Raw genomic sequence first — 21,310 nt, 5'->3', positions numbered from 1 at the left:
ACTATACATAGAGAATCCTAAGGATGCCACCAGAAAACTACTAGAGCTAATCAATGAATTTGGTAAAGTTGCAGGATACAAAATTAATGCACAGAAATCTCTTGCATTCCTATACACTAATGATGAAAAATCTGAAAGAGAAATTAAGGAAACACTCCCATTTACCATTGCAACAAAAAGAATAAAATACCTAGGAATAAATCTACCTAGGGAGACAAAAGACCTGTATGCAGAAAACTATAAGACACTGATGAAAGAAATTAAAGATAATACCAACAGATGGAGAGATATACCATGTTCTTGGATTGGAAGAATCAATATTGTGAAAATGACTATACTACCCAAAGCAATCTACAGATTCAGTGCAATCCCTATCAAATTACCAATGGCATTTTTTACAGAACTAGAACAAAAAGTCTTAAAATTTGTGTGGAGATACAAAAGACCCCGAATAGCCAAAGCGGTTTGAGGGAAAAAAACGGAGCTGAAGGAATCAGACTCCCTTACTTCATACTATATTACAAAGCTACAGTAATCAAGACAATATGGTACTGGCACAAAAACAGAAAAAACAGAGCAATGGAACAAGATAGAAAGCCCAGAGATAAGCCCACGCACCTATGGTCAACTAATCTATGACAAAGGAGACAAGGATATACAATGCAGAAAAGACAGTCTCTTCAATAAGTGGTGCTGGGAAAACCGGACAGCTACACGTAAAAGAATGAGATTGGAAAACTCCCTAACACCATACACAAAAATAAACTCAAAATGGATTAAAGACCTAAATGTAAGACCAGACACTATAAAACTCTTAGAGGAAAACATAGGAAGAATGCTCTTTGACATAAATCATAGCAAGATCTTTTTTGATCCAACTCCTAGAGTAACAGAAATAAAAACAAAAATAAACAAATGGTACCTAATGAAACTTAAAAGCTTTTGCAAAGCAAAGGAAACTACAAACAAGACGAAAAGACAACCCTCAGAATGGGAGAAAATATTTGCAAATGAATCAATGGACAAAGGATTAATCTCCAAAATATATAAACAGCTCATGCAGCTCAATATTAAAGAAACAAACAACCCAATCCAAAAATGGGCAGAAGACCTAAATAGACATTTCTCCAAAGAAGACATACAGATGGCCAAGAAGCACATGAAAAGCTGCTCAACATCACTAATTATTAGAGAAATGCAAATCAAAACTACAATGAGGTATCACCTCACACCAGTTAGAATGGGCATCATCAGAAAATCTACAAACAATAAATGCTGGAGAGGGTGTGGAGAAAAGGGAACCCTCTTGCACTGTTGGTGGGAATGTAAATTGATACACCACTATGGAGAACAGTATGGAGGTTCCTTTAAAAACTAAAAATAGAATTACCATATGACCCAGCAATCCCACTACTGGGCATATACCCAGAGAAAACCATAATTCAAAAAGACACATGCATCCCAATGTTCATTGCAGCACTATTTACAATAGCCAGGTCATGGAAGCAACCTAAATGCCTATTGACAGACGAATGGATAAAGAAGTTGTGGTACATATATACAATGGACTATTACTCAACCATAAAAAGGAACGAAATTGGGTCATTTGTAGAGACGTGGATGGATCTAGAGACTGTCATATAGAGTGAAGTAAGTCAGAAAGAGAAAAACAAATATCGTATATTAATGCATATATGTGGAACCTAGAAAAATCGTACAGATGAACCAGTTTGCAGGGCAGAACTAGAGACACAGATGTAGAGAACAAACGTATGGACACCAAGGGGGGAAAGTGGCGGGGGGCAGGTGGTGGTGGTGGGGGTGGGATGAATTGGGAGATTGGGATTGACATGTATACACTAATATGTATAAAATGGATAACTAATAAGAACCTGCTGTATAAAAAAATAAGTAAAATTCAATAATAAATGAATAAATAAATAATCGGCACCATCATCCAGTTGCTTGGGCCAAACAATAGTAAAAAGAAAAAAAGTTTTAAAAAAAGACAAAAATTTAAAAAATTCATAATACTTATCGGGCTTATGGGTAAGTACCTTTTTTGATAACAAGACTCTGGTTCTAAGGTTGAAAGGTGCTTAAAACTCAGTAAAGAAATAATAGCAAATTGGGTTTGGTATTATCTCTTCCATAATGATCGAATTGGAGTAAGAACCAGCTTGTTTTATTAAATGCTACTTTTAGAAGGATGGGAAAATATAAATCCTGAAAGCAATTTATAGTTTTCCCAGCACTGACTCTTTTCCTGGTTCTTCTTAGTTCACTTCAGAGTGACAGTGAAAAAATTTTGCAGGATTAACACTGTTACTCGATTTGCAGTTGACGGGTTGGATGTTTTTAAGTGTATCTACTGCTTTGGAGGCATTCCTGACCTACTTCAAAATTAGTTTTTCCAGTAAAGTCAACCGTTAGTGATTATCTTTGCCACAAATCTTTCTTTAGACGATTCCTGAAAGATAACATGTATATTAACTGGGCTTGCGTTATCTATTTTTTCTTTTTGGAATTATATCAACTAAAGCAAACAAAAATGTAACGATTTAAAAAATTAGGTGGACTTTTTTATTTGTGTTTGTATTTTTAAGTAAGTAGGTTACGTTATATTATTTCTCCAAAGCTCTGTTGTTTTTATTTTTTTCAGTTTGGATTTTTTTTTTTTTTTTGTAATTGACTCCAAACCTTGGCAAGCTGTAATCCATAATCAAATAAATGCTTTATTTTATGCGTGTAAAAAAAAAATACACTTGGAATTCAACTAAAGATAGTTTCTTTTTTAAATCAATTGTGGGGCGGGGGCGAGCGGCCGAGACTCATTAGAAAAGGTTGGTTAAGAGCCGTTTGCGAGGGGCTGTGAGTTTCGTCCTGGGGTGGCTGCGCGAGGCCTTGGACAGCTCCGAGGCCGGCCCCTATGGCGTCCCCGTCTGCAGCACCACCTCTGTCGACTTGTCCACGGCCGTGTTTTCCCGCTGTACGAAGTTGCGCCTGAACTTGGACTGGGCGTTCTGAGACGAGACCTGGAGAACCCACTTGGTGAGGCCTGTCTTTTGCGCGAGCTGCTTCGAGTCCTTGGCGTCGGGGTTGTGGTTAATGGCAAAGACTTCACGGTCCGAAGCTGGTGGTGCTTGAAGGAGTTGCGCATGCACTTCGTCTTCTGGCTGCTCGGGTACAGCTGGTCGCGGTCCAGGAGCTCCACATCGTTCCTGTTCCAGCTCAGTGCAGCGTTGTAGGTCGCCAGGGCCGACCCGGGCCCGAGGCTCTTGCGCTTCCTCGGCCGCCCCTTCTGCACCGTGCCTACGCTATTGTAGTAGGGAAGACCCAGAGGGTTGGCCCCTGCTGCACCCAACCCTGCGCTCTTGGCCACGTCGGCGTGGTTGAAGTGCGTGGGGCACTCGCCCTGCAACAGCGCCTCGAAGTGCAAGCGGCGGTAGACCAGTCTGTCCTTCATGTGGAAGTGGTCCCCCGTGGTCAGCATCTTGTTACACGTAGTGCACGTGAAGCAGTTGAGGTGATAAACCAAGTCCCGAGTTCGCATCACCATCTCCGAGGCCGAGATGCCTAGGTGGCAGCGGGCGCAGCGCTGCACGGAGGACCGCCTGTAGTAGTCTTCCTTGCAGTAGATGCTTCCATCCTTGCTGAAACAGGTGAGCTCTGACTCCAGGTTGAGCTTGCACTCGCAGCACTTGAGGCAGCGCACGTGCCACTGCGTGTCCACCGCCAGCAGGTAGTAGCGGTCGGAGATCTTAACCCTGCAGCCGGCGCAGAGCGCAGCACAGTCACTGCTGATGGACGGCATGGTCGTCTCCGTGTCGCCGTGGTCGATGGCGGAGCTGATGGCGGGAGCCTCGCTCTTGGCCCTGCGGTCCATTTCTTCGATGACCCCGTGCACCTCGGGGCCCGACCGACTGTGGAACAGTATCACGGGGGGACCGGCGGGGCCGGGGGCACGGCTCCTCCGCCTCTTTTTTTTAAATTTTAAAGACTTAAAAAAATTTTAGAGCCATTTTAGGTTCACAGCAAAATTAAAAGGAAAGTGCAGAGATTTCCCATATACTCCCTGCCCCAACACATGCTCAGCCTCCCCATTATCAACATCCTACACCAGAGTGGTACATTTGTTACAAAGGATGAACCATTCTTTTTCTTTGTTTCCCTCACTAAGCACTGTTATTAAGATGCATACATGTTGCTATATGTACATCCAATCCATTGCACCTAGTTGCTGTTCTCCTGTGTAATTTGCATATCTCCGCCTATTCATGAGGCTGAAGATGTTTTTCATGTGTTGTTGTTGTTTATAAGTTTAGTTTTATTTTTGGCTGCGTTGGGTCTTTGTTGCTGCACGCGGGCTTTCTCTAGTTGCGGCGAGCGGGGGCTACTCTTTGTTGCGGTGCGCGGGCTTCTCATTGCGGTGGCTTCTCTTGTTGCGGAGCACGGGCTCTAGGCGCGTGGGCTTCAGTAGTTGTGGCACAGGGGCTCAGTAGTTGTGGCTCGTGGGCTTTAGAGCGCAGGCTCAGTAGTTGTGGCACATGGGCTTAGTTGCTCCGTGGGTTTTTCATGGGTTTTTATTTTTCTATTATGAACTCCCTCAAGTACATACCAGTTTTCAGAACGTGTAGAGACCAGGCATTCCAATGTCAGGTATAAAAGCTTCTGTTGGCACAGGGAGGAAGGTTGACAGCAGAGACCGCCTGGTAGGGGACAGAAACAGATGGGAGTAAAAGGATCAAAAATGATGATGACTCAGATGCACTTCACTTTTAGATTTGTCTGGCATCTGTGCTTCTTAGGCTAGTAGCCTTGGTCTCAGTTGCGGCTGTTATGAGGGGAGGGGAACATAGTCTGCCCAGCATCTCGGCTTGGCCTTGTGCTTCACAGAGCTATTCTCAGTCACTTTCCAAAGGGCTTTTGTTGATGTTTTGTAGCAATTACAAGGAAAGAGCTCTAGGGTATGAGACCTCTGGGAAAGGCTGGAGCCCCTTTATGTAACTGCTGGAAGAATCCCTGCTGATTCTGTTACTTCCCTTCACTCCCTTTCTAAGTGAACCTTCCTTTCCCACAGTCTTTTTCATCCTTACCCCTTCTGTCTTGTGTTACATTTTAATTTGCTCCCTAAATAATTGCTTTGCTTTTGATGCCACCTGAAACAAGATTTGTTAGGCCTCATAGGGTGTGCCACTCATATGATCACATACAACATTCTCTGCTTTCTCAAATATGTCATCTTGCCATATCCCCATGAGTTAAGTACAACAAATATTATTATTCCCACTTTACAGATTAGGAAAGCAAGGAACAGTGAAGTTGAGTTTAAATAGATATTTTTTTTTATCCAACAAGAACTTCTTGTTAGAAATTTACTCACTGTCTCCTGATAATACTTTAAAACTTGGCAAGTCCTTCCTAGTCATTTGTGAGATATGAATGACAGCACTTGCCACGACATGGATAATGACGGAATTTGCCTTGTGTATGATGTGCTTGCTTGTGTCTGGAGTTTGGGCTGCTTTGTGTAGTTGAGAGTGAAAACTTGGCAGTTTGGAAATCTGAACTACAGCCTCACTGATGACTAAAAGGGCCTGATGATCAAGTGTGCTAATTCCCTGGTAATGGAAGGGAAACTTATTCCAAAAGACCATGGAAAAGGCAAGGATCCGAGGCTCCTTCAGTTTGAACTGAAGGCTAAGCCCATGAGAATCTGTGTCTATTGCCTGGGATCTGGGAAGGCTTCCTGGAAAATAAGAAGTGGTTCATAGGAAGTGCTTTTAACACTTCCTTGGAAAAGGGCTGCATTTTATTCTTCGAGTAGCACAGGTTAAATTTTTTTTATAGCAATCTTCTATTTCAAAATTATCAAGTATGAAAAGAAGTTTGTTATTTTTAGAGTAGAATTTCAATATAGAGTTGCCAAAAGAAGAGTAATTCATTCCTTTTCATTTTGAAGTAAATTGCTCAGCAAGCCAACGCATGTCTTGTCATGCTCCAGAAAAATCAGGGGCTTTCCTAAATAAATTATCTACTGCATGTGAGATAAGACAATGGCTTTATCTTATTTGTCCTCTGTTTTAACTTATTGCCGCAATTTTCACAATATACACTTCGAACCCTGGGTGAGCTGAAATGTATCACTAAGAGAAATTATGGTGAAAAGTCAGGGACTGACCTTTTATTTTTCGTAATAACCCAAATGTAATAAAAGCTCCATGTAAAATAGGCCTGCAAGAAGAGATTATCTGCGGTAGCATATGTTCAGTGTTAGAAATTAGAAATCAATTGCAAAACACAGTGGGAGTATGTCATTATAAGAAATGACAGCTCAAAAAAAAGGAAAGAAAAGAAGTGACAGCTCAGCATAGTCCTGTGTTGAAATAAAAATCCCTTCTGCTGTCCTGCCCGGCCATGGAACATGCCTTTTATTCGAGATGGAAAAAAGAGAAGGCCCAGCATCACATTTGGTACTCATTGTAGATGCAGCGTAAATATTTGTCATCATAAGCAGATCTGGACTCCAGTATTTATTAGGTAAATTTTACAGCTCTGAATGTATCTATCTTATCATAACTTTAGACTCTGACCTCATGCTTAGTTGTTTCCATACAGAAGGTAAAAACTGATAGGATGAATCCCCCATAACCAATGAAAAAAATCTGCTGTGCGTTCACTTAACATGCATTTAATGAATACTGACTTTATACCAGGCATCAATCTGAATACTGGGGGTTTAAGATGACTAAAACATAGCCCCTGTTTTGGAGGATATTACATTCCATTGAATGGGATTAATTTGTAACTGAATCATTAGTACAGTAGGATAAATAGCATGAGAGGCACATACAAAGTGCTGCAGGAACATAGAGGAAGGAGCGCCTGACTTTGTCTGGACAAGTTCAGCAAAGCTTCACAGAAGTAGTGACAACTTAGGAGGCCTCTCAGGTGTAAACAGGATTACAGAGGCTGTGGAAGGAGCCAGAGGCATTGCTGGCTGGGTCAGTCCTGGGCGGGGCATCCAGAACCCTTGATCAGTCACGTGGCATGCTTAGAGCACCCTGCTCCGTAGAACTGGTGTAGATGAGGGGGAGGTAGCAGAAGGTAGGGCTGGAATGCTAAGTAGGGCTCCGTTTGTGATGGGTCTCAGTGCCGTCCCTAAGTCTGTAGCTTCTATCCTGCTCATCCTTTGACCCCCATTCTGATTGGCAGCACCAGGGGTAATATTAAAAATATTTAACAAGCAGTATGGCACAGATCAGATCGGTTGGAAGGAGGGGAGACCCGAGACCCTCTCCCGTGTCAGACCTTTTGTCGTTGGAGCATGGTGTCTGCCAGCGTTCCCAGGGCTGCGGCCAGAATATCAGGGAGGGGGCCAGGATGACAGCCATTTACCAACCAGCTTGGAAGTATTTTTACTATGTTAACCGCCAGTGCAGCTGAGTATCTGTTAAATGCTCTAAAAAGTAAAACTGATCAATTCCACTGCCCTGATTAAAACTTTTATAGGATGAAATCCCCTGCCTGCCTGATACTGACCCCTGTAGTCTTTTTTGCCTCACTCCCCATCATCCCCTCGGGCACTTACTCCCCGGGGCCCTGGCTCACCTGTGGCAGCTGGGAAAGCCCCACAGGCTAGCCCTGCACCTCGCATGTGGTAGGTGCTTCTGTGGAACATTGATAGACAGATTAGCCTGGCATGTCTTCTTAGAAATGCAGTTGGGTTTTTGTTTGTTTGTTTGCTTGTTTGTTTAGGTAATGGCTTTGAATCAACTCCATTTCCTCAGTAAGGCAGAGGCACTTAACACTGATAGACACTTCAGATAGTGACTGTAATGAGTATTGGAAGAGGAGTTGACTAAATGAATGACAGGCACATTTCATGTGCATTCAGGGTGGAATTTGTTACTGGGGTCTTTGCATCCACATATTTAGTTTTAATGTAGTATTGGTGGCTTATCTCAACACAAACACTATTCTCATGTACCACTTGTAAATAAGGTGTTAAATGTAAGTGGAGTTTGTAGAGCACCCAGCAGTGTGCTCGGCAGAGTTAACAGAAGAGATATGGACTCTGCCCTCATGAACGTTATGGTCTAGCAAGGGAATCAGATAATAAATAAGTAAACTTTGTCCGTCTCTGCTTTCCACCTGCCATTGTCATCTCTTACCTGGACCAGAGCAGTCAACTCCACACTCATCTCCCTGCCGGCATGCAAGTCCTTAAACCCTCTCTACATGGCAACCAGAGAGGGCTTTTAAAAAATCTAAATCGGGGCTTGTGTCTATCCTATTTAAGCCCATTCACGACTCACGTTGCAGTTAGGATAAAAATCCTAATTTCTTTCCATGGTCTCCAAGGTCAAGTTTCATAGGGCCCCTGCCCACCCCTCCAGCCATGAATCAGGCCACTGTGCCCTCTGTTTCCCACGGTGCCCCGCTATGTCCACCAGGTCCAGTCACAAGAGGAGCCTCCAGTTCCTTGAGCCCCCAGGCGCCTTCCCTTCTCAAGAACTCTGTTCGTGCTGCTCTCTGGCTCTCCCTTTGGCTGGCCACGTCTCACCCTTTAGGTCTTCCTAAAGTCAGTCCCTTCCGCTTCCGCTACTGTTACTCTTTATCGAAGAGCTCTTCCTAGCACTTGACACAATTCGCGATCATCTCTGAACTTGTTGAGGAGAAAAGTTGTCTGAAAAGAAGGCCTTCCTGCGCAGTTTAGAACTGAGAGGAGAGGATTGGATCTTGAGATGTGCCATGCGGGCGTCCTTTCTTCTGATTCCAAATGGGTCCCTAATCAAGTTACTTAGGTATAGTTCCCAAGTCACTTGTGACCAGCAAAAGCATTCTCCTTGCCAATTCTGGTCAGAATGAATACCTCTGAAAAGTAGGTTATGTTCCATTGTGAAGCAAACATTTTGAAAATCAGAAGCATGGGTGGGATTAGCCCTACAGACAGTTCACCAGATCTGAATATATTCAGTCATTCAGAATAGGCCTCTCTTTATAGACCTGCTAAGGTGAAGAGCAAGCATGAATAGTAATAAAAAAAAAAAAAATCAAATGCCGGAAGAGGGGGAAATGTTCAAGTCTTAAAGGAACGACTTTGGTCTGGAAACAACATATAGTTAGAAACCTAAGGTAGAAGAGAAAAGCAGGCTTTGCGAGTCCTCAAGATATATGTTTAGAGCAGATGCTACTGCGGGGGGGTGGGGGGACCCAGAGGCTGAGTTCTAAGAGTTGTGAGGGAGGACAGAAGGATGGGGATGGGGGCAGGGGGAGAGATGGAAAGGGAGGGAAAGAGCAATAGAAATCAAGCAGCACCGGGTCTTTCAAGGTCTAATCAAGGACTAGAGTACATGGCATCCCTCCTTAACTGATTCTCCATGTGTTGGAGGTTAAGAGCAATTATCTAGTTGACACTTTGTTGTGTGGTTACAAAAGGCAAGGTGATGGAGGGCCATCTGATTTCATTAGACAGACCGTATTTGTCTAGAAATTATGATTCCCTGCCCTGTGATTCCCATTACTCAACAGCCTTTGATTTCCTGTTCCAATTCTCTTAGCAGTGATTTATGGAAGTTGTGCTTCTGGTCAACAGAAATAGGGGGGTTTTTTGGCGGGGGGGTGTTTTTTTTCTCCTGTGGTGCAGGTATGTGCATAGTGAAGGAGTGAAAATCCTCCTTATAAATCCTAAAGCCTTTGAAGAAAAATGGCAACGAGTCCCTTCTGCCGTCTTTTGTTCCTGCAGCCTGCCACGAGTCCTGTGTGGCCTGCTGGGGTCCCACAGAGAAGCATTGCTTGGCCTGCAGAGACCCCTTCCAAGTGCTGAGAGAGGGCGGCTGTGAGAGCAGCTGTGGCGACGGGTTTTACAACAAGCAGGGGACCTGCAGTGGTAAGTGTCCGGCTTTGCAGGCCAAAGCAGTTTTTCCTCTTCCAGCCTCCCTTGTTTCATTCAAATCATAGCACCGAAAATCAGTGTTTCTTTTACTCAACAAATATGCAAATGCTGGTAAGATTGACGGTGTTTTAGCAGCTTACGAAACATGTTTCTTTTCCACTGGCAGAATCCCCATTAATGCCTTTGCCTGCAACTACTTGTTAGGTTGGGAGCTCTCTGTAGCCTCGTCCTGTATCTGAAGACCACGAGGCTCAGGCTGCTTGCTCCAGGCCCACAGCTGGAGGGAGAGGAGTGGGGCTTCCTTGCTCCGAATGCCAAACTCTTCATCAACACCAGACTGCCTTCCAAATATGCATGGGGACAAGACACTCTTAGGCCAGCCAAGGGCCAACCTACCTTCGGTGTTGGTGCCACTGAATTAAAGCTGAAGCAGTTATTGTCTATTCTACCCTTTAACACCATTACAGACAATAAGAGTTAACCCAGCATAGTGCTTCCTGTGCTAAGCACTGTCCCAGATGCTTTCTAAACATTAACCAATTGAGAGGCAGGAATGTATTGGGGCGGGGGGGGGGGTGGGGTGGGGGTGGGGGGTGTGGAGCATGACCTTGGGCAAGTTACTTAATCTCTTCCTGTGTCAGTTTCCCATTTGTAAAATGAGAACAATAGTAGTACTCGTGGTAGACAGAATAACGGTTCCTCAGAGATGCCCACGTCGTAGTCACGGGCATCTGTGAATACACTGCCTCAGATGACAAAAGAGACTTTGTAGGTGTGATTAAGGTAAGGATGTTGAGATGGGGGAGATTATCCTGGATTATCTGAGTGGGCCAGCGTAATCACAAGGGTCCTTATATGAGGGAGACAGGAGGATCAGAGTCAGAAAAGGAGATCTGAAACAGGAGCAGAGGTCAGAGTGATACCAGGGAGGGGCCATGAGCATGCAGGCAGCCTATAGAACCTGGAAAAAGACAAGGAAATCGATCCCGCATCACCCCCCCCTCCCACCCCGCCAGAGCTTCCAGAAGGAATGCAGTCCTGCCAATGCTTTGATTTTGGGACTTCTGACCTCTTAAGCTGTATGATAATAAATTTGTGTTGTTTTAAGCCACTGAGTTTGTGGTCATTTGTTACAGCAGCAATGGGAAACTAACACACACCCAGCTCAGAAGGCTGTTTCAAGGACTGAGTTAACGTATGCAAGGCACTGAGCACAGTGCCTGGCACGGAGTAAGTGCTATGTATTTAGTGTTTAATCCTCACAGTTTCGTGAGGTAGTTATTACCATCCTCATTTTTCAGATGAAGAAACAGAGAGGTTAAGAAACCTGCCTAAGGTCACGTAGCTAATAAGGGGCAGAGCTGGAATGCATGCTAGGTCTTCTGGGTTTAGATCTTAACTGCCTCGTCGCTGCTCTACTGCTCCTTGTAATGTGATACCTCCTTATGCACCTCTGCCCATCTTCCCCTCTCTTCTCCTTCTCCTTCTCCTCTCCCTTGATCCTCTTCTCCCCCTTCCTCCTTGTCTTCCTATCAGTCTTTAGATCAGCCGGCTACCCCTGTGGACATTGCCAGGTCCACAGGTAGGCACCTGACGGTGAATGAAAGGTTTGAATACAGTTTATCGTGATGGCCATACCTGTTGAAAGGCCTGATGACTTTTTTTTATAACTGAGTCCACTAAGTCAATAAAAAATGTGTAGCCCATAAAACTTCCTTGAGTTATTGCCCTCATTTTGTTTGCTTAGCAGGGCAACAGCACAAATGGGATGATCTTTGGGACCTGACAAATCCACTTGTCCTAGGGAAGAGAGATACCCCCTGGCAGCTGCTTGCTTAAAGCGGTGCAGGGATCCATCAGCATCGCTGGTGTGAGAAGTCGCACTCAATATGGACAAGTCACAGGTGGCTTTTGTGTGGATTCAGGAGAGAACAAGGAAAGAAAGGCAGGCTGCCATTACCCTGAGCATTTTAATCTTTTTCTGCCAACATCACTTTCCTGCTCAATTAAGCCAGATGTATTCTCTATAGGTCAGCAGATGTCAAATTTGCACTAACTTAAAGGCCTGAAGGCATTTACCCTTTAACTCCCCAAGGAGGCTGGCTACTGTCACTGACAAGGAGTGGTGACACGGACCTGCTACCGAGAAGATATTATCTGGAATGAGAAAGCAACTTTTGCTAGGGATGCGTGTATGTAAAAGGAGGGATGGTTAGTGTGAGCCTGAGGCGGTGAGGGGTGGGAGTCTACTTGGGCAGAGAGGTTGAGTGAAGAAAGCCAGGTCTCCTTGCAGACTGGAAGAATTTTAAAAAAAGACTACTAAACAGGTGGCTTAGGGAGAGAGTATACATCTGAAATGCTATCTGTATACATTTTGAAACAAAGCAGAAAGAGAACTTTCAAACAGGAGGATGGACCATTGTTGACATTAGTCAGCCAACCGGTCAATTGATCAATAGGTAATTACTGAATGCCTGCCATATGCTTAGCAGATACAAGACTTTGTGATGCCATTGGCATTGACCAGTGGCCCTTTTGATAGACAAGGCTGGAGTTTAAGCTTTTCATAAAATTGTTCGAGTCCTCTAAGTCTGTATCAAATGCCTTCAGAAAGGTTCATATAAATATTTTCTAAAGCAACAGTGAACCAAGTCTCTGATTGGTATCGGAATGTTAATTAAGACGCTGATAATGCCGACTTACTTTCAATTCAGATTAGTACTATTCGAGATAAAGACCAGCTGGTGTTGGTTTAATAATTTATAACCAAGCAACCCATATCTGTAGAAATCTCAAAGCTGAGTGCTGAGAAAAATCCAGCACAACCTGTTATAAATGGTGCTATGCCCTGGCTGAAAGAATTTACAACCACCAAGTTTGTCTGTGGTACATGCTTTGAGTTTTACAAATATTAGATATAAGGCATGGGGAAATTCAAAGGACAAAACCTCCCCATTCTTTAGTCATGTAAGTACTTGAGCTGTTATGAAGGGCTTTTCTGACTCTAGCTAACAAAATAAATCAACAAGTTCAGAGGTTTCTGTTAGCCATTCTCACTCTCTTCCTTCCCCCTCTCCTTTTTTTCTCTTTCCTTCCTTTTATACCGATTTCCCTTCCTCACCTAGGCAACTATTTTAATTTTTTTTATTTTCTTGTTTTTAATGGGCTCATGTAAAATGGGTATTGTTTTCAGTGAGTATACGTATATGTTTGTTTTTCTTAAATGATACCACGTTATAGAGTTCATGTTGTTCTTTTTTCACTCAGCAGTATGTTTTTCAGATTCACCCAGTTGCTATATCATCTAGCCCTTTGTTTCTCACTGCTGCATAGTCCTTCCTGGTCTGCATCCCCTACAGCTCTCCCATCTGCTCTCGCAGGGACGGGATCCCTCACTTCCTTCCATCTGGACACCATCACTAGGGAGCACCGGTGAACAACCTCCAATATGTCCTTTGATGAACTGGGTGGGAGGTTCCCTGGGATGGATGGATAACCTGAGAGCAGAACTGTTGGTTTCTTTTTTTTTCCTTTTTAATTTAAATTTATTCTTTAATTGTTGACTCTGCATTTCTTTATGTGATAAGTAGTGCCAGGTAGCTCACCAGCATCTACACTCCCAAGCATAAGAGCTCTTTCATCTCTACATCCTAGCCACCATTTGACATTATCAAACTTCAGGTTTTTTTCTGGTCAATAGGTATACAGGGACATCCTATTTTTAAATTGCATTTTTCTGATTATTAATGAGTTTGAGAATATCTTCAACTCCTGTTGGACTTTTGTGTTTCCTCTTTGATAAATTGCTTTTTGATATGTTTTTCCCATTGTTTCATAGGCCTTGCTACCTTTTTATTGTTGATTTTATGGAATTCCTTGCACCTTATAGATATTAACTCTGTCAGTCATAAATATGCAAACGTTTTCCCATTTCGTTACCTTTTAACCTTTAATGTGGTGCCCTTCGTTGAACAGAAATCTCTAATTCATCATTTTTCACTTTAACATTTTGCTTTTGAATTTTTGTTTAAGAAGACCCACCCTGCTCAATTTCACAAAGAAATTATACTACAATTAATAGAAGAAATTCTATTAATTTCACAGTTTTTTCTTTATGTAGGTTGTTGGTCCATCTGGAGTCCACTTCTGTATATGAGTTTAAGTAGTGATCCAGTTTGATTTTTTCTCCATTTCATGATCCAGTTTTCCCAGCATCATTTATTGATTCAATCTAACCTTCTCCATTGATCCTTATTGGATATTAAATTTCCATATGGACATAGGTCTGTCTCTGAGCTGTTTGAGTAGTCCAAATTTCTGTTCTTGTACCACTATCACATTGTTTTGCTTTGTTTTGTTTTGTCCCTTAATTTCTATTGCTTTGCAGTATGTCTCAGTGTCTGATTGGGCAAATTCTCCCTTTCTTTCATCTTCATATTTAAAGTTAACTATTCATGAACTTTAGAGTGTTTATTGAATTACGAATAAAATTCAACTGGAAGTTTTATTAATATTGTATTGAAGTTATAGACTAGTTTGGGGAGAAATGACATCTTCCTAATAATTTTATTTAAATTTACAAAGTATACGCCAAGTATTACTTTAGGTGTATCCTAAAACATTCGATCTGTAATGTTTTTATTGTTGGGCAATTCCAATTTTTAAAAAATTTCTGCAATTCTTTATTTCTGGGAAAATCCACTTAGCTTGTAGATTATTCAGTTCTGTGGATATGTCAGTTCTAGAATAGAAGCTTCAGAAGTTTTTGGAGGGTAGGAGAGAAGAACGCTTTTTAGATTCATTTTTGCTTCTTTTCTCCAGCTATGCGTTGAGGGGATGATTTTCTTTTTCTCTGATATGAAGGCCACTGCCTTTGTCCATTTACTGAAGATTATCTTGCCTTACATGTGTGCTTCTAGAGAGATGCTGAATCCTCTAGGATGCAGGGTGGAACATTTGGCCCCATCAATTGCCGTCCTTTTTCTCAAGTTCTTGAAATCTTTTTCAGGAGGTTAGTATGGTGTAGGTGGATTAAGAGAACAGACAGAATAAATCTCAGTAGTTCTCTATTCCTGAAACACTGATTCTCTGATAGCGAGAAGAAGTTTGTTTTGCTTGTTTTTAAAGAATTTAGCCAGTGACTATGGAATAGATTGAGTCATAGACTTAACTGCAGCTGCATTCACCCTCACCTCCCTTTTCTACTCAGAAAAGGAGGACTTTCTCTGTTCTGTTCAAGACTAAACTCTCCATCTGTACTTTTGAATGTAACTCCCCTTTTTTCTCCTAGATATGCTTTCAACAATTATTCTACCTCTTCTCTTTTTAAAAACCTTTCCTGGGATCTATATTTGCATTGGGCTTTTACAGTATTGAAGAGACAATACATCCCCTTAACCACCCCCCCTTTTTTTTAAATTGGAGTATAATGGCTTTACAACGTTGTGCTAGTTTCTGGTGTACAATGAAGTGAATCAGCTATATGTATACATATATCCCCTCCCTCTTGGACCTCTCTCCGCCCCCGCCATCCCACCCATCTAGGTCATCACAGAGCACGGAGCTGAGCTCCCTGAGCTATACAGCGATCTATTTTACACATAGTAGTGTATTTATGTCAAACCTAATCTCCCAGTTCATCCCACCCTCCCTTTCCCATTCTGTGTCCACACGTCCGTTCTCTACATCTCTATTCCTGCCCTGGAAATAGGTTCATCTGTACTATTTTTCTAGTTATTTCCCCTCTATACCCTTCCATTCATGGCCAGGAGCCTTTAAAGGAACAGTTGATAATCATGGCCTTCACTTTCATTCTGTCTGATGACTCCACTGAAATGGTTATGGCACAGGTCACTCATGTCCCAATTTCTAAGTGAAGTGAACCCTCTTCAGTCTTTATTCGTCCTCTCTGTACTGTTAATGTCTTCCTTCTCGAAACTTCTTCCTTTCTTGGATTCTCAGCCACCACACTCCTGTTTTCTCTCCTACCTTTGGATCATTTCTTCTTAGTTACCTTTGCTAGTTTTTTTCCTTCTTCAGTAAATTTTGGAGCTCTCCAGATCCTTGACTACTTCTTTCTTATCCTTCATGCTTTTACTGAATAAATCAGCTAATTTCTGATTTCAACAACCCGTATGTGATGACCCCCAAGCCTCTCCCCTGAGTCCCAGAACTCTAAATCAAGCCATTTATTGGACTGCACGTATCCCAAACTGAGTCTCTCGTAATCCCCCGCTCTCCTTTCTGTGTTCCTTGAGTGGCATCACTCGTCTCCATGCCAGACCCCAGGCAGCCATCTGAGACACTTTCACCTACACAGCTCTCAAATCCATCACCTCATTCACAGCCTTGATTCAGCTCCCAGTCATCTTGTTCTGTGAGCATTGCCACGCTAGTCCAGCAAGGCCCCCAACTCTCCTTCCTCACCCCTCCAAACTGTCTCCGAACTAAAGCCAAAGTGATCTTTCTTACACACAAACTTAGCCATATTTTTACCTTGTTTAAATCTGTGTAGGGGCTACGGACGTCTTTCATAGGATGAGAATCTAGACTATAGAGTTTGGCATCCAGGTTACAATAATCTGGCCCTTCCCACTTTTCCAGCTGAATGAACTGCTGTTTACCAGGATTTCCCAAGCTCTGGGCCTGTACTCGCCTCGCGGCTTCAGCCAGGAGTACGTTCCCATCAGCTTGGCATGCTCTGACTCGCTTTCCAAGACAATGCTCAAGGGTCATTTCTTCTATGAATCCTTTCTTAACCTTTCATACCTCCTACCCCACACACATTCTGTTGAAATTTTTATTGTGTCTATACAGACCAATCTGAGTGATATGTTTAATATTGCTAATATTACATATGTTTATCTCCCTCTGGCAGACTTAACAAGCCCCTTAAAGCAGAGACCAAGTTGATTTGGGTTTTGTGTCTCTACCACCTGGCACAGTACTTGACACAGAGCTTAAGAAACGTTTTGGGGGCTAAATGAATGGATAAGTGAACGAGTAGATCCTGGAAGGCTGTGTGAAGTTCAGTGATTTCACCAAATTTTGTAGCATGACCTTACTTTGTAGAACTCTGAATTCCTGAATTCTCTCTTCAACCACGGTTGTCAGATAAAACATAGGATGAAATATTTGGGACAAACTTAAACTAAAAAAGTATTCATTATTTATCTGGAAATTCAAATTTAACTGAGCATTTTTATTTGCTAAATCTGGCAACCCTACCGCCAAGGCTGTTTTGACTTTTTTTTTTTTAATAAAGTTATTTATTTATTTATATTTTAAATTTTTGGCTGCATTGGGTCTTTGTTGCTGCTTGCGGGCTTTCTCTAGTTGCGGTGAGCAGGGGCTACTCTTTTTTGTGGTGCGCAGGCTTTTCATTGTGGTGGCTTCTCTTGTTGAGGAGCACAGGCTCTAGGTGCACGGGCTTCAGCAGTTGTGGCTCGTGAGCTCTAGAGTGCAGGTTTAGTAGTTGTGGCGCACGGGCTTAGTTGCTCCGCCGCATGTAGGATCTTCCCAGGCCAGGGCTCGAACCCATGTCCTCTGCATTGGCAGGCAGACTCTTAACCACTGCGCCACCAGGAAAGTCCAGCTGTTTTGACTTTAAATCCCATATTAAATTGGATACACTGGTAGGTGGGCCTCAGAGTATTTGTTATGCTTAGTTTAATGAATAATTATTTGTTTCTCCTTCAACTGCAAAAACAGAAATGTTGGAATCAAGGAAATAGAACTTAGCTGAGCAGCCAAAGAATGTGATTACTATGTTGATACCAACTATGGACGTTGTAAAGAATAGACTTTCACTGCTCCCTTTGCTCACTATTGATTTTCTTTGATGGGTTTTCCTCCCCCTTAGCTTGTGATCAGTCCTGTAAGAGTTGTGGCCCCAATAGTCCCAGATGTCTTACCTGTGCTGAGAAGACCGTGTTGCATGATGGGAAATGCATTTCTGAATGTCCTGGTGGGTACTATGCTGATGCCGCTGGCAGATGCAAAGGTAAGACATGGGCAATTGTTATCATCGTCATCATCATCATAATCATCATCAAAAAAGTATTTAATACATGTTTGATTATAGATGGTGCTATATGCTGCTCATTTGGAAGTTTGTGTGCATGATGGAAAAATGGCAAGTTAAAAGGAATATCTTTTCCTTATAGAACCTATGTGTATCTGGTACACATTAGATCTCCAGTGGTCTCATCATTAGAGATCACTGGATCTTTTTGAAATGCCAAGAACATCTTTAAGATCTTTACACCATCCTTGTGTACTTGTAAACCATCACTAACTCAGGTTGTAGGTGTGACAGAATCATTCCATAGGTGGCATTTATAAACACATATTTTTGGCAACTACAGCACACCACAGAAATAAAATTAAAAAAGTAAATCAAGTTTGGTAGATTATAAAGCTGAAGTGTGTACCTATTAAAAATTTGGTTTTATGTGCTATTTATATAGTGTTTCTTTCAGATTTATACAACTTAAACTACAAAACATTCCCATTTGAGATGGGAGCTTATTGCTGCCTAGGACACCTTGATTGCCCTTCTTCTCCAAAACAAACACACGTATTTTTACTTCCACCTGTTGGCAGGATATTTAGACCTGTCCCACAACCTTGTCTTATTAACCTCCTGTTTGTTTGCCAACCTCTTTACTTATACAGTGTTCATCCCTTTTCCTCAATATCCTGCCCTCAACGGTCTGATCGTGTCCCCACACTCCCCTCTCCCAGCTCCTGACCATGGTCCTCCAGAGCCTTCTCGCAGTATCTCACTCCTGTCCCTTAGGACAGCATGGTACCATCTGCCTCTTGGAGCCAGAGATGTCCCACTGTTACCAACCAGGACAAAAGCAGCAGAGACGCATGCCTGACATTGCCATACATAGTGGTCAGATTCTTTAATATAATTCTTACTTAGAATCCCAAAATGTCCAGTTGTAAGTGTCTTAAATGACCATTTAGTCCAACCTCTTGCCATACATATGCCAAGGAAACTAGGCCAGGGGAGACCCAGACTTGGCTAAGGGCATAAGTTAGGGGATAAGCCTGTCAAAATCCCAGTGCTCCCAACATCCAGATGCATGAACTTTCCCCTCTTCCCTATTCACATGGGAGTTTTAGGTTCAGACAGACCTAGGGCTAAACCCCAGCTCTGCTACTAATTAACCCTGTGATCTTGGGTAAATTTTTTAACTCCCCAAGACCTCGGTTTTCTCATCTGTAAAATGGGGTTAATAATACCTACCTCATAACGTTGCTATGAAGGTTAAAAGTGGCAATACGTATAAAACACTTAATACAAACATAAATAAAGGGTAGCTAATAAATAATTGATAGAACATGGTGAAAGATGGATAAAGGGGCAATGTGGGCAGTTCCGGTGCTATAACCACCTTCGAACACATGTATCTCTTGATTTTGTGCAACAGCTGAAGGGGGATTGAGTGATAGATGAGAGGGCTTCCTAGCACATAAGGAGCCTGGCCAAGAAGTAGGCGCCCTAGTCACCTCGGTCTCATTGTGTTCCCCTCTTCCTCTCTTCCTCAGTTTGTCACAACTCGTGTGCCAGCTGCTCAGGACCCTCGGCCTCTCACTGTACGGCCTGCATCTACCCCCAGGCCCTGCGCCAAGGCCACTGTCTGCCCAACTGTGGAGAGGGCTTCTACCCTGACCACGGGGTCTGCAAAGGTATCACTGGCGTCATCATCATTCTTGAGAGACTTTCCCGTCACAAGGACATAGATATAAGTTACTTTTTGGGGCAACTTTTCCTCTAGTGTATCCTGTATGGTTATGTATGCATTATATGCTTTTTTTCATTACCAAGGGATAATCTGAAAAATCACATTTGAATATTTGTGAAGACACTCAAAAAGGTATGATTTTTCTGGCCATTCTTGAGAAGAATGTCATTCCCTTTACCGTGGTACATTAAAACAACCCAACTCTTATTTCCTTCTTTTTCTGTTCTCTGACGATTGCTAATGTTTTTCTTAGTCTTCATTTTGTTTTTCCCTGAAGAACTTCTTTTTGTTAATGATACTGTTGAGCAAACTGAGAGTTACTAGCAATGCCTCTGGGTTGAGTAAAATGGAAAATCTTCAATAGCTGTTTGCCAAAAAGGCTTTGGGCTCATTGGGAGGACAGTCTCATTTGAGCCTTTTGAAACTAGAACACTGGGAGCAAACACGTTAATTAAGTAAGGTTAATTTCTGTTTATTTATACGTAGGGCACCTTGGAAAAGAATGTGAGAATAGTTACAAGAAAAATATATTTAAAATAGGGATGCTGCAATAAATATTCTGAAAAAGAAAATTTAGAGAATCTTTTAAAGGACAGTAGAGTTCATTATATCAGAATGTGGGCAGGAGAGATACTCTCTTTGGCTCTGATTTTCACCAGTAGCCAAGGAAAACCAGAAACTGTGATGGATTGTCAAATGCTTGCTGCTGCTCTAAAGGGGCCTCTTCCTCGTCTAGAAAAGCAGCCTTTCCTCACATAAATTCTGAGATAAATTTGTTGCCTGGACCCCTCTATAGTGGGTGATGGATGCCATAATGGACAGTAGCACAACTACCATTTTTGCACAAAATACAGTAACGGGCCTTATAGGAATGCTTCTTAAAATCTCCCATGAAAACTGAGGCTGTAATGTTAAATCGTCATCCACTGTATGTGAATCTCTGGAGAACCAAGCCAATATTGTCCAGTTTGCTTTTTTTTTTTCCCCCATGATATAGCCTGGCAGCCCTTCCAGGACCTGAGAAACGTTACTAGTTAATATCACCCGCATTTGGCCTCTCACAGATATTGTTATTATCACCTTGGGCTTTGTATAGAACATTAGAAAAACAGTTTCCTGAAGAGATGTTATCTGGTGCACTTTTCTGAGTGATTTTGACTTAATCAGGGACTCCCCTTGGTTGTAACATCTATCTGATCCTTGGATTTTTCCTGCATTTTATTCCTCTTGGCAGGCTGTCATTCCTCTTGCCTGACTTGTGTGGGTCCAGAGCGCTCTCACTGCACCCAGTGTAAGAAGCCAGAGGAAGGACTGCACATTGAGCAGCTCTCTGGGGCAAACATCACCTCTGGCGAGTGTCTGTCCCAGTGCAGAGCCCAGTTTTACTTGGAGAACACTGGGCTGTGTGAAGGTGAGTAAGCCTGATTTGAGGAAATGTTAGGTAGCTTCTGGGCTTACCTCTTGAGGGATCCTGTGAGGTGGGACCAAAGCCAGAAGATCTTGGCTTTCCCATTACAGTGGTTCCTGGATGCTTGTGGATGGAACAGAAGACCGACGTGCAAAAGAGTGGCCCCCACTGACGTCCTCCTTCCCTTTGTGAATAATAGGTGATCTTAAAGAGCTAGTTGCTTTTACCCCACTGTCCCCAGAGTTA

The 21,310-nt window shown here is 42.7% G+C and overlaps 2 protein-coding genes across 6 annotated transcripts in view; one reads left to right on the top strand and one right to left on the bottom strand.

The window, feature by feature from the left end:
* FRAS1 (Fraser extracellular matrix complex subunit 1) overlaps window positions 1–21,310 on the top strand; it is a 445,822-nt gene that overhangs the window by 218,191 nt on the left and 206,321 nt on the right. For all 5 annotated transcript variants that reach the window (XM_036852337.1, XM_036852339.1, XM_036852338.1 and 2 more), the window contains exons 15-18: window positions 9,749–9,892; window positions 17,760–17,900; window positions 19,460–19,600; window positions 20,891–21,067. In XM_036852337.1, the coding sequence (XP_036708232.1) occupies window positions 9,749–9,892; window positions 17,760–17,900; window positions 19,460–19,600; window positions 20,891–21,067 (603 nt within the window). The remainder of the gene's footprint in view (window positions 1–9,748; window positions 9,893–17,759; window positions 17,901–19,459; window positions 19,601–20,890; window positions 21,068–21,310) is intronic.
* On the bottom strand, window positions 2,835–8,204 carry LOC118895843 (LIM/homeobox protein Lhx2-like). The gene is given in 3 exon segments (XM_036853407.1): window positions 2,835–3,118; window positions 3,121–3,979; window positions 8,175–8,204. Coding segments are annotated over 3 exon segments (1,173 nt in total).

The sequence above is a fragment of the Balaenoptera musculus genome, chromosome 5 (assembly GCF_009873245.2).
Source record: "Balaenoptera musculus isolate JJ_BM4_2016_0621 chromosome 5, mBalMus1.pri.v3, whole genome shotgun sequence".
NCBI lineage: Eukaryota > Metazoa > Chordata > Mammalia > Artiodactyla > Balaenopteridae > Balaenoptera > Balaenoptera musculus.
Note: the sequence above shows the minus strand (reverse complement) of the source record. Positions and strands in the feature narration are given on the sequence as shown.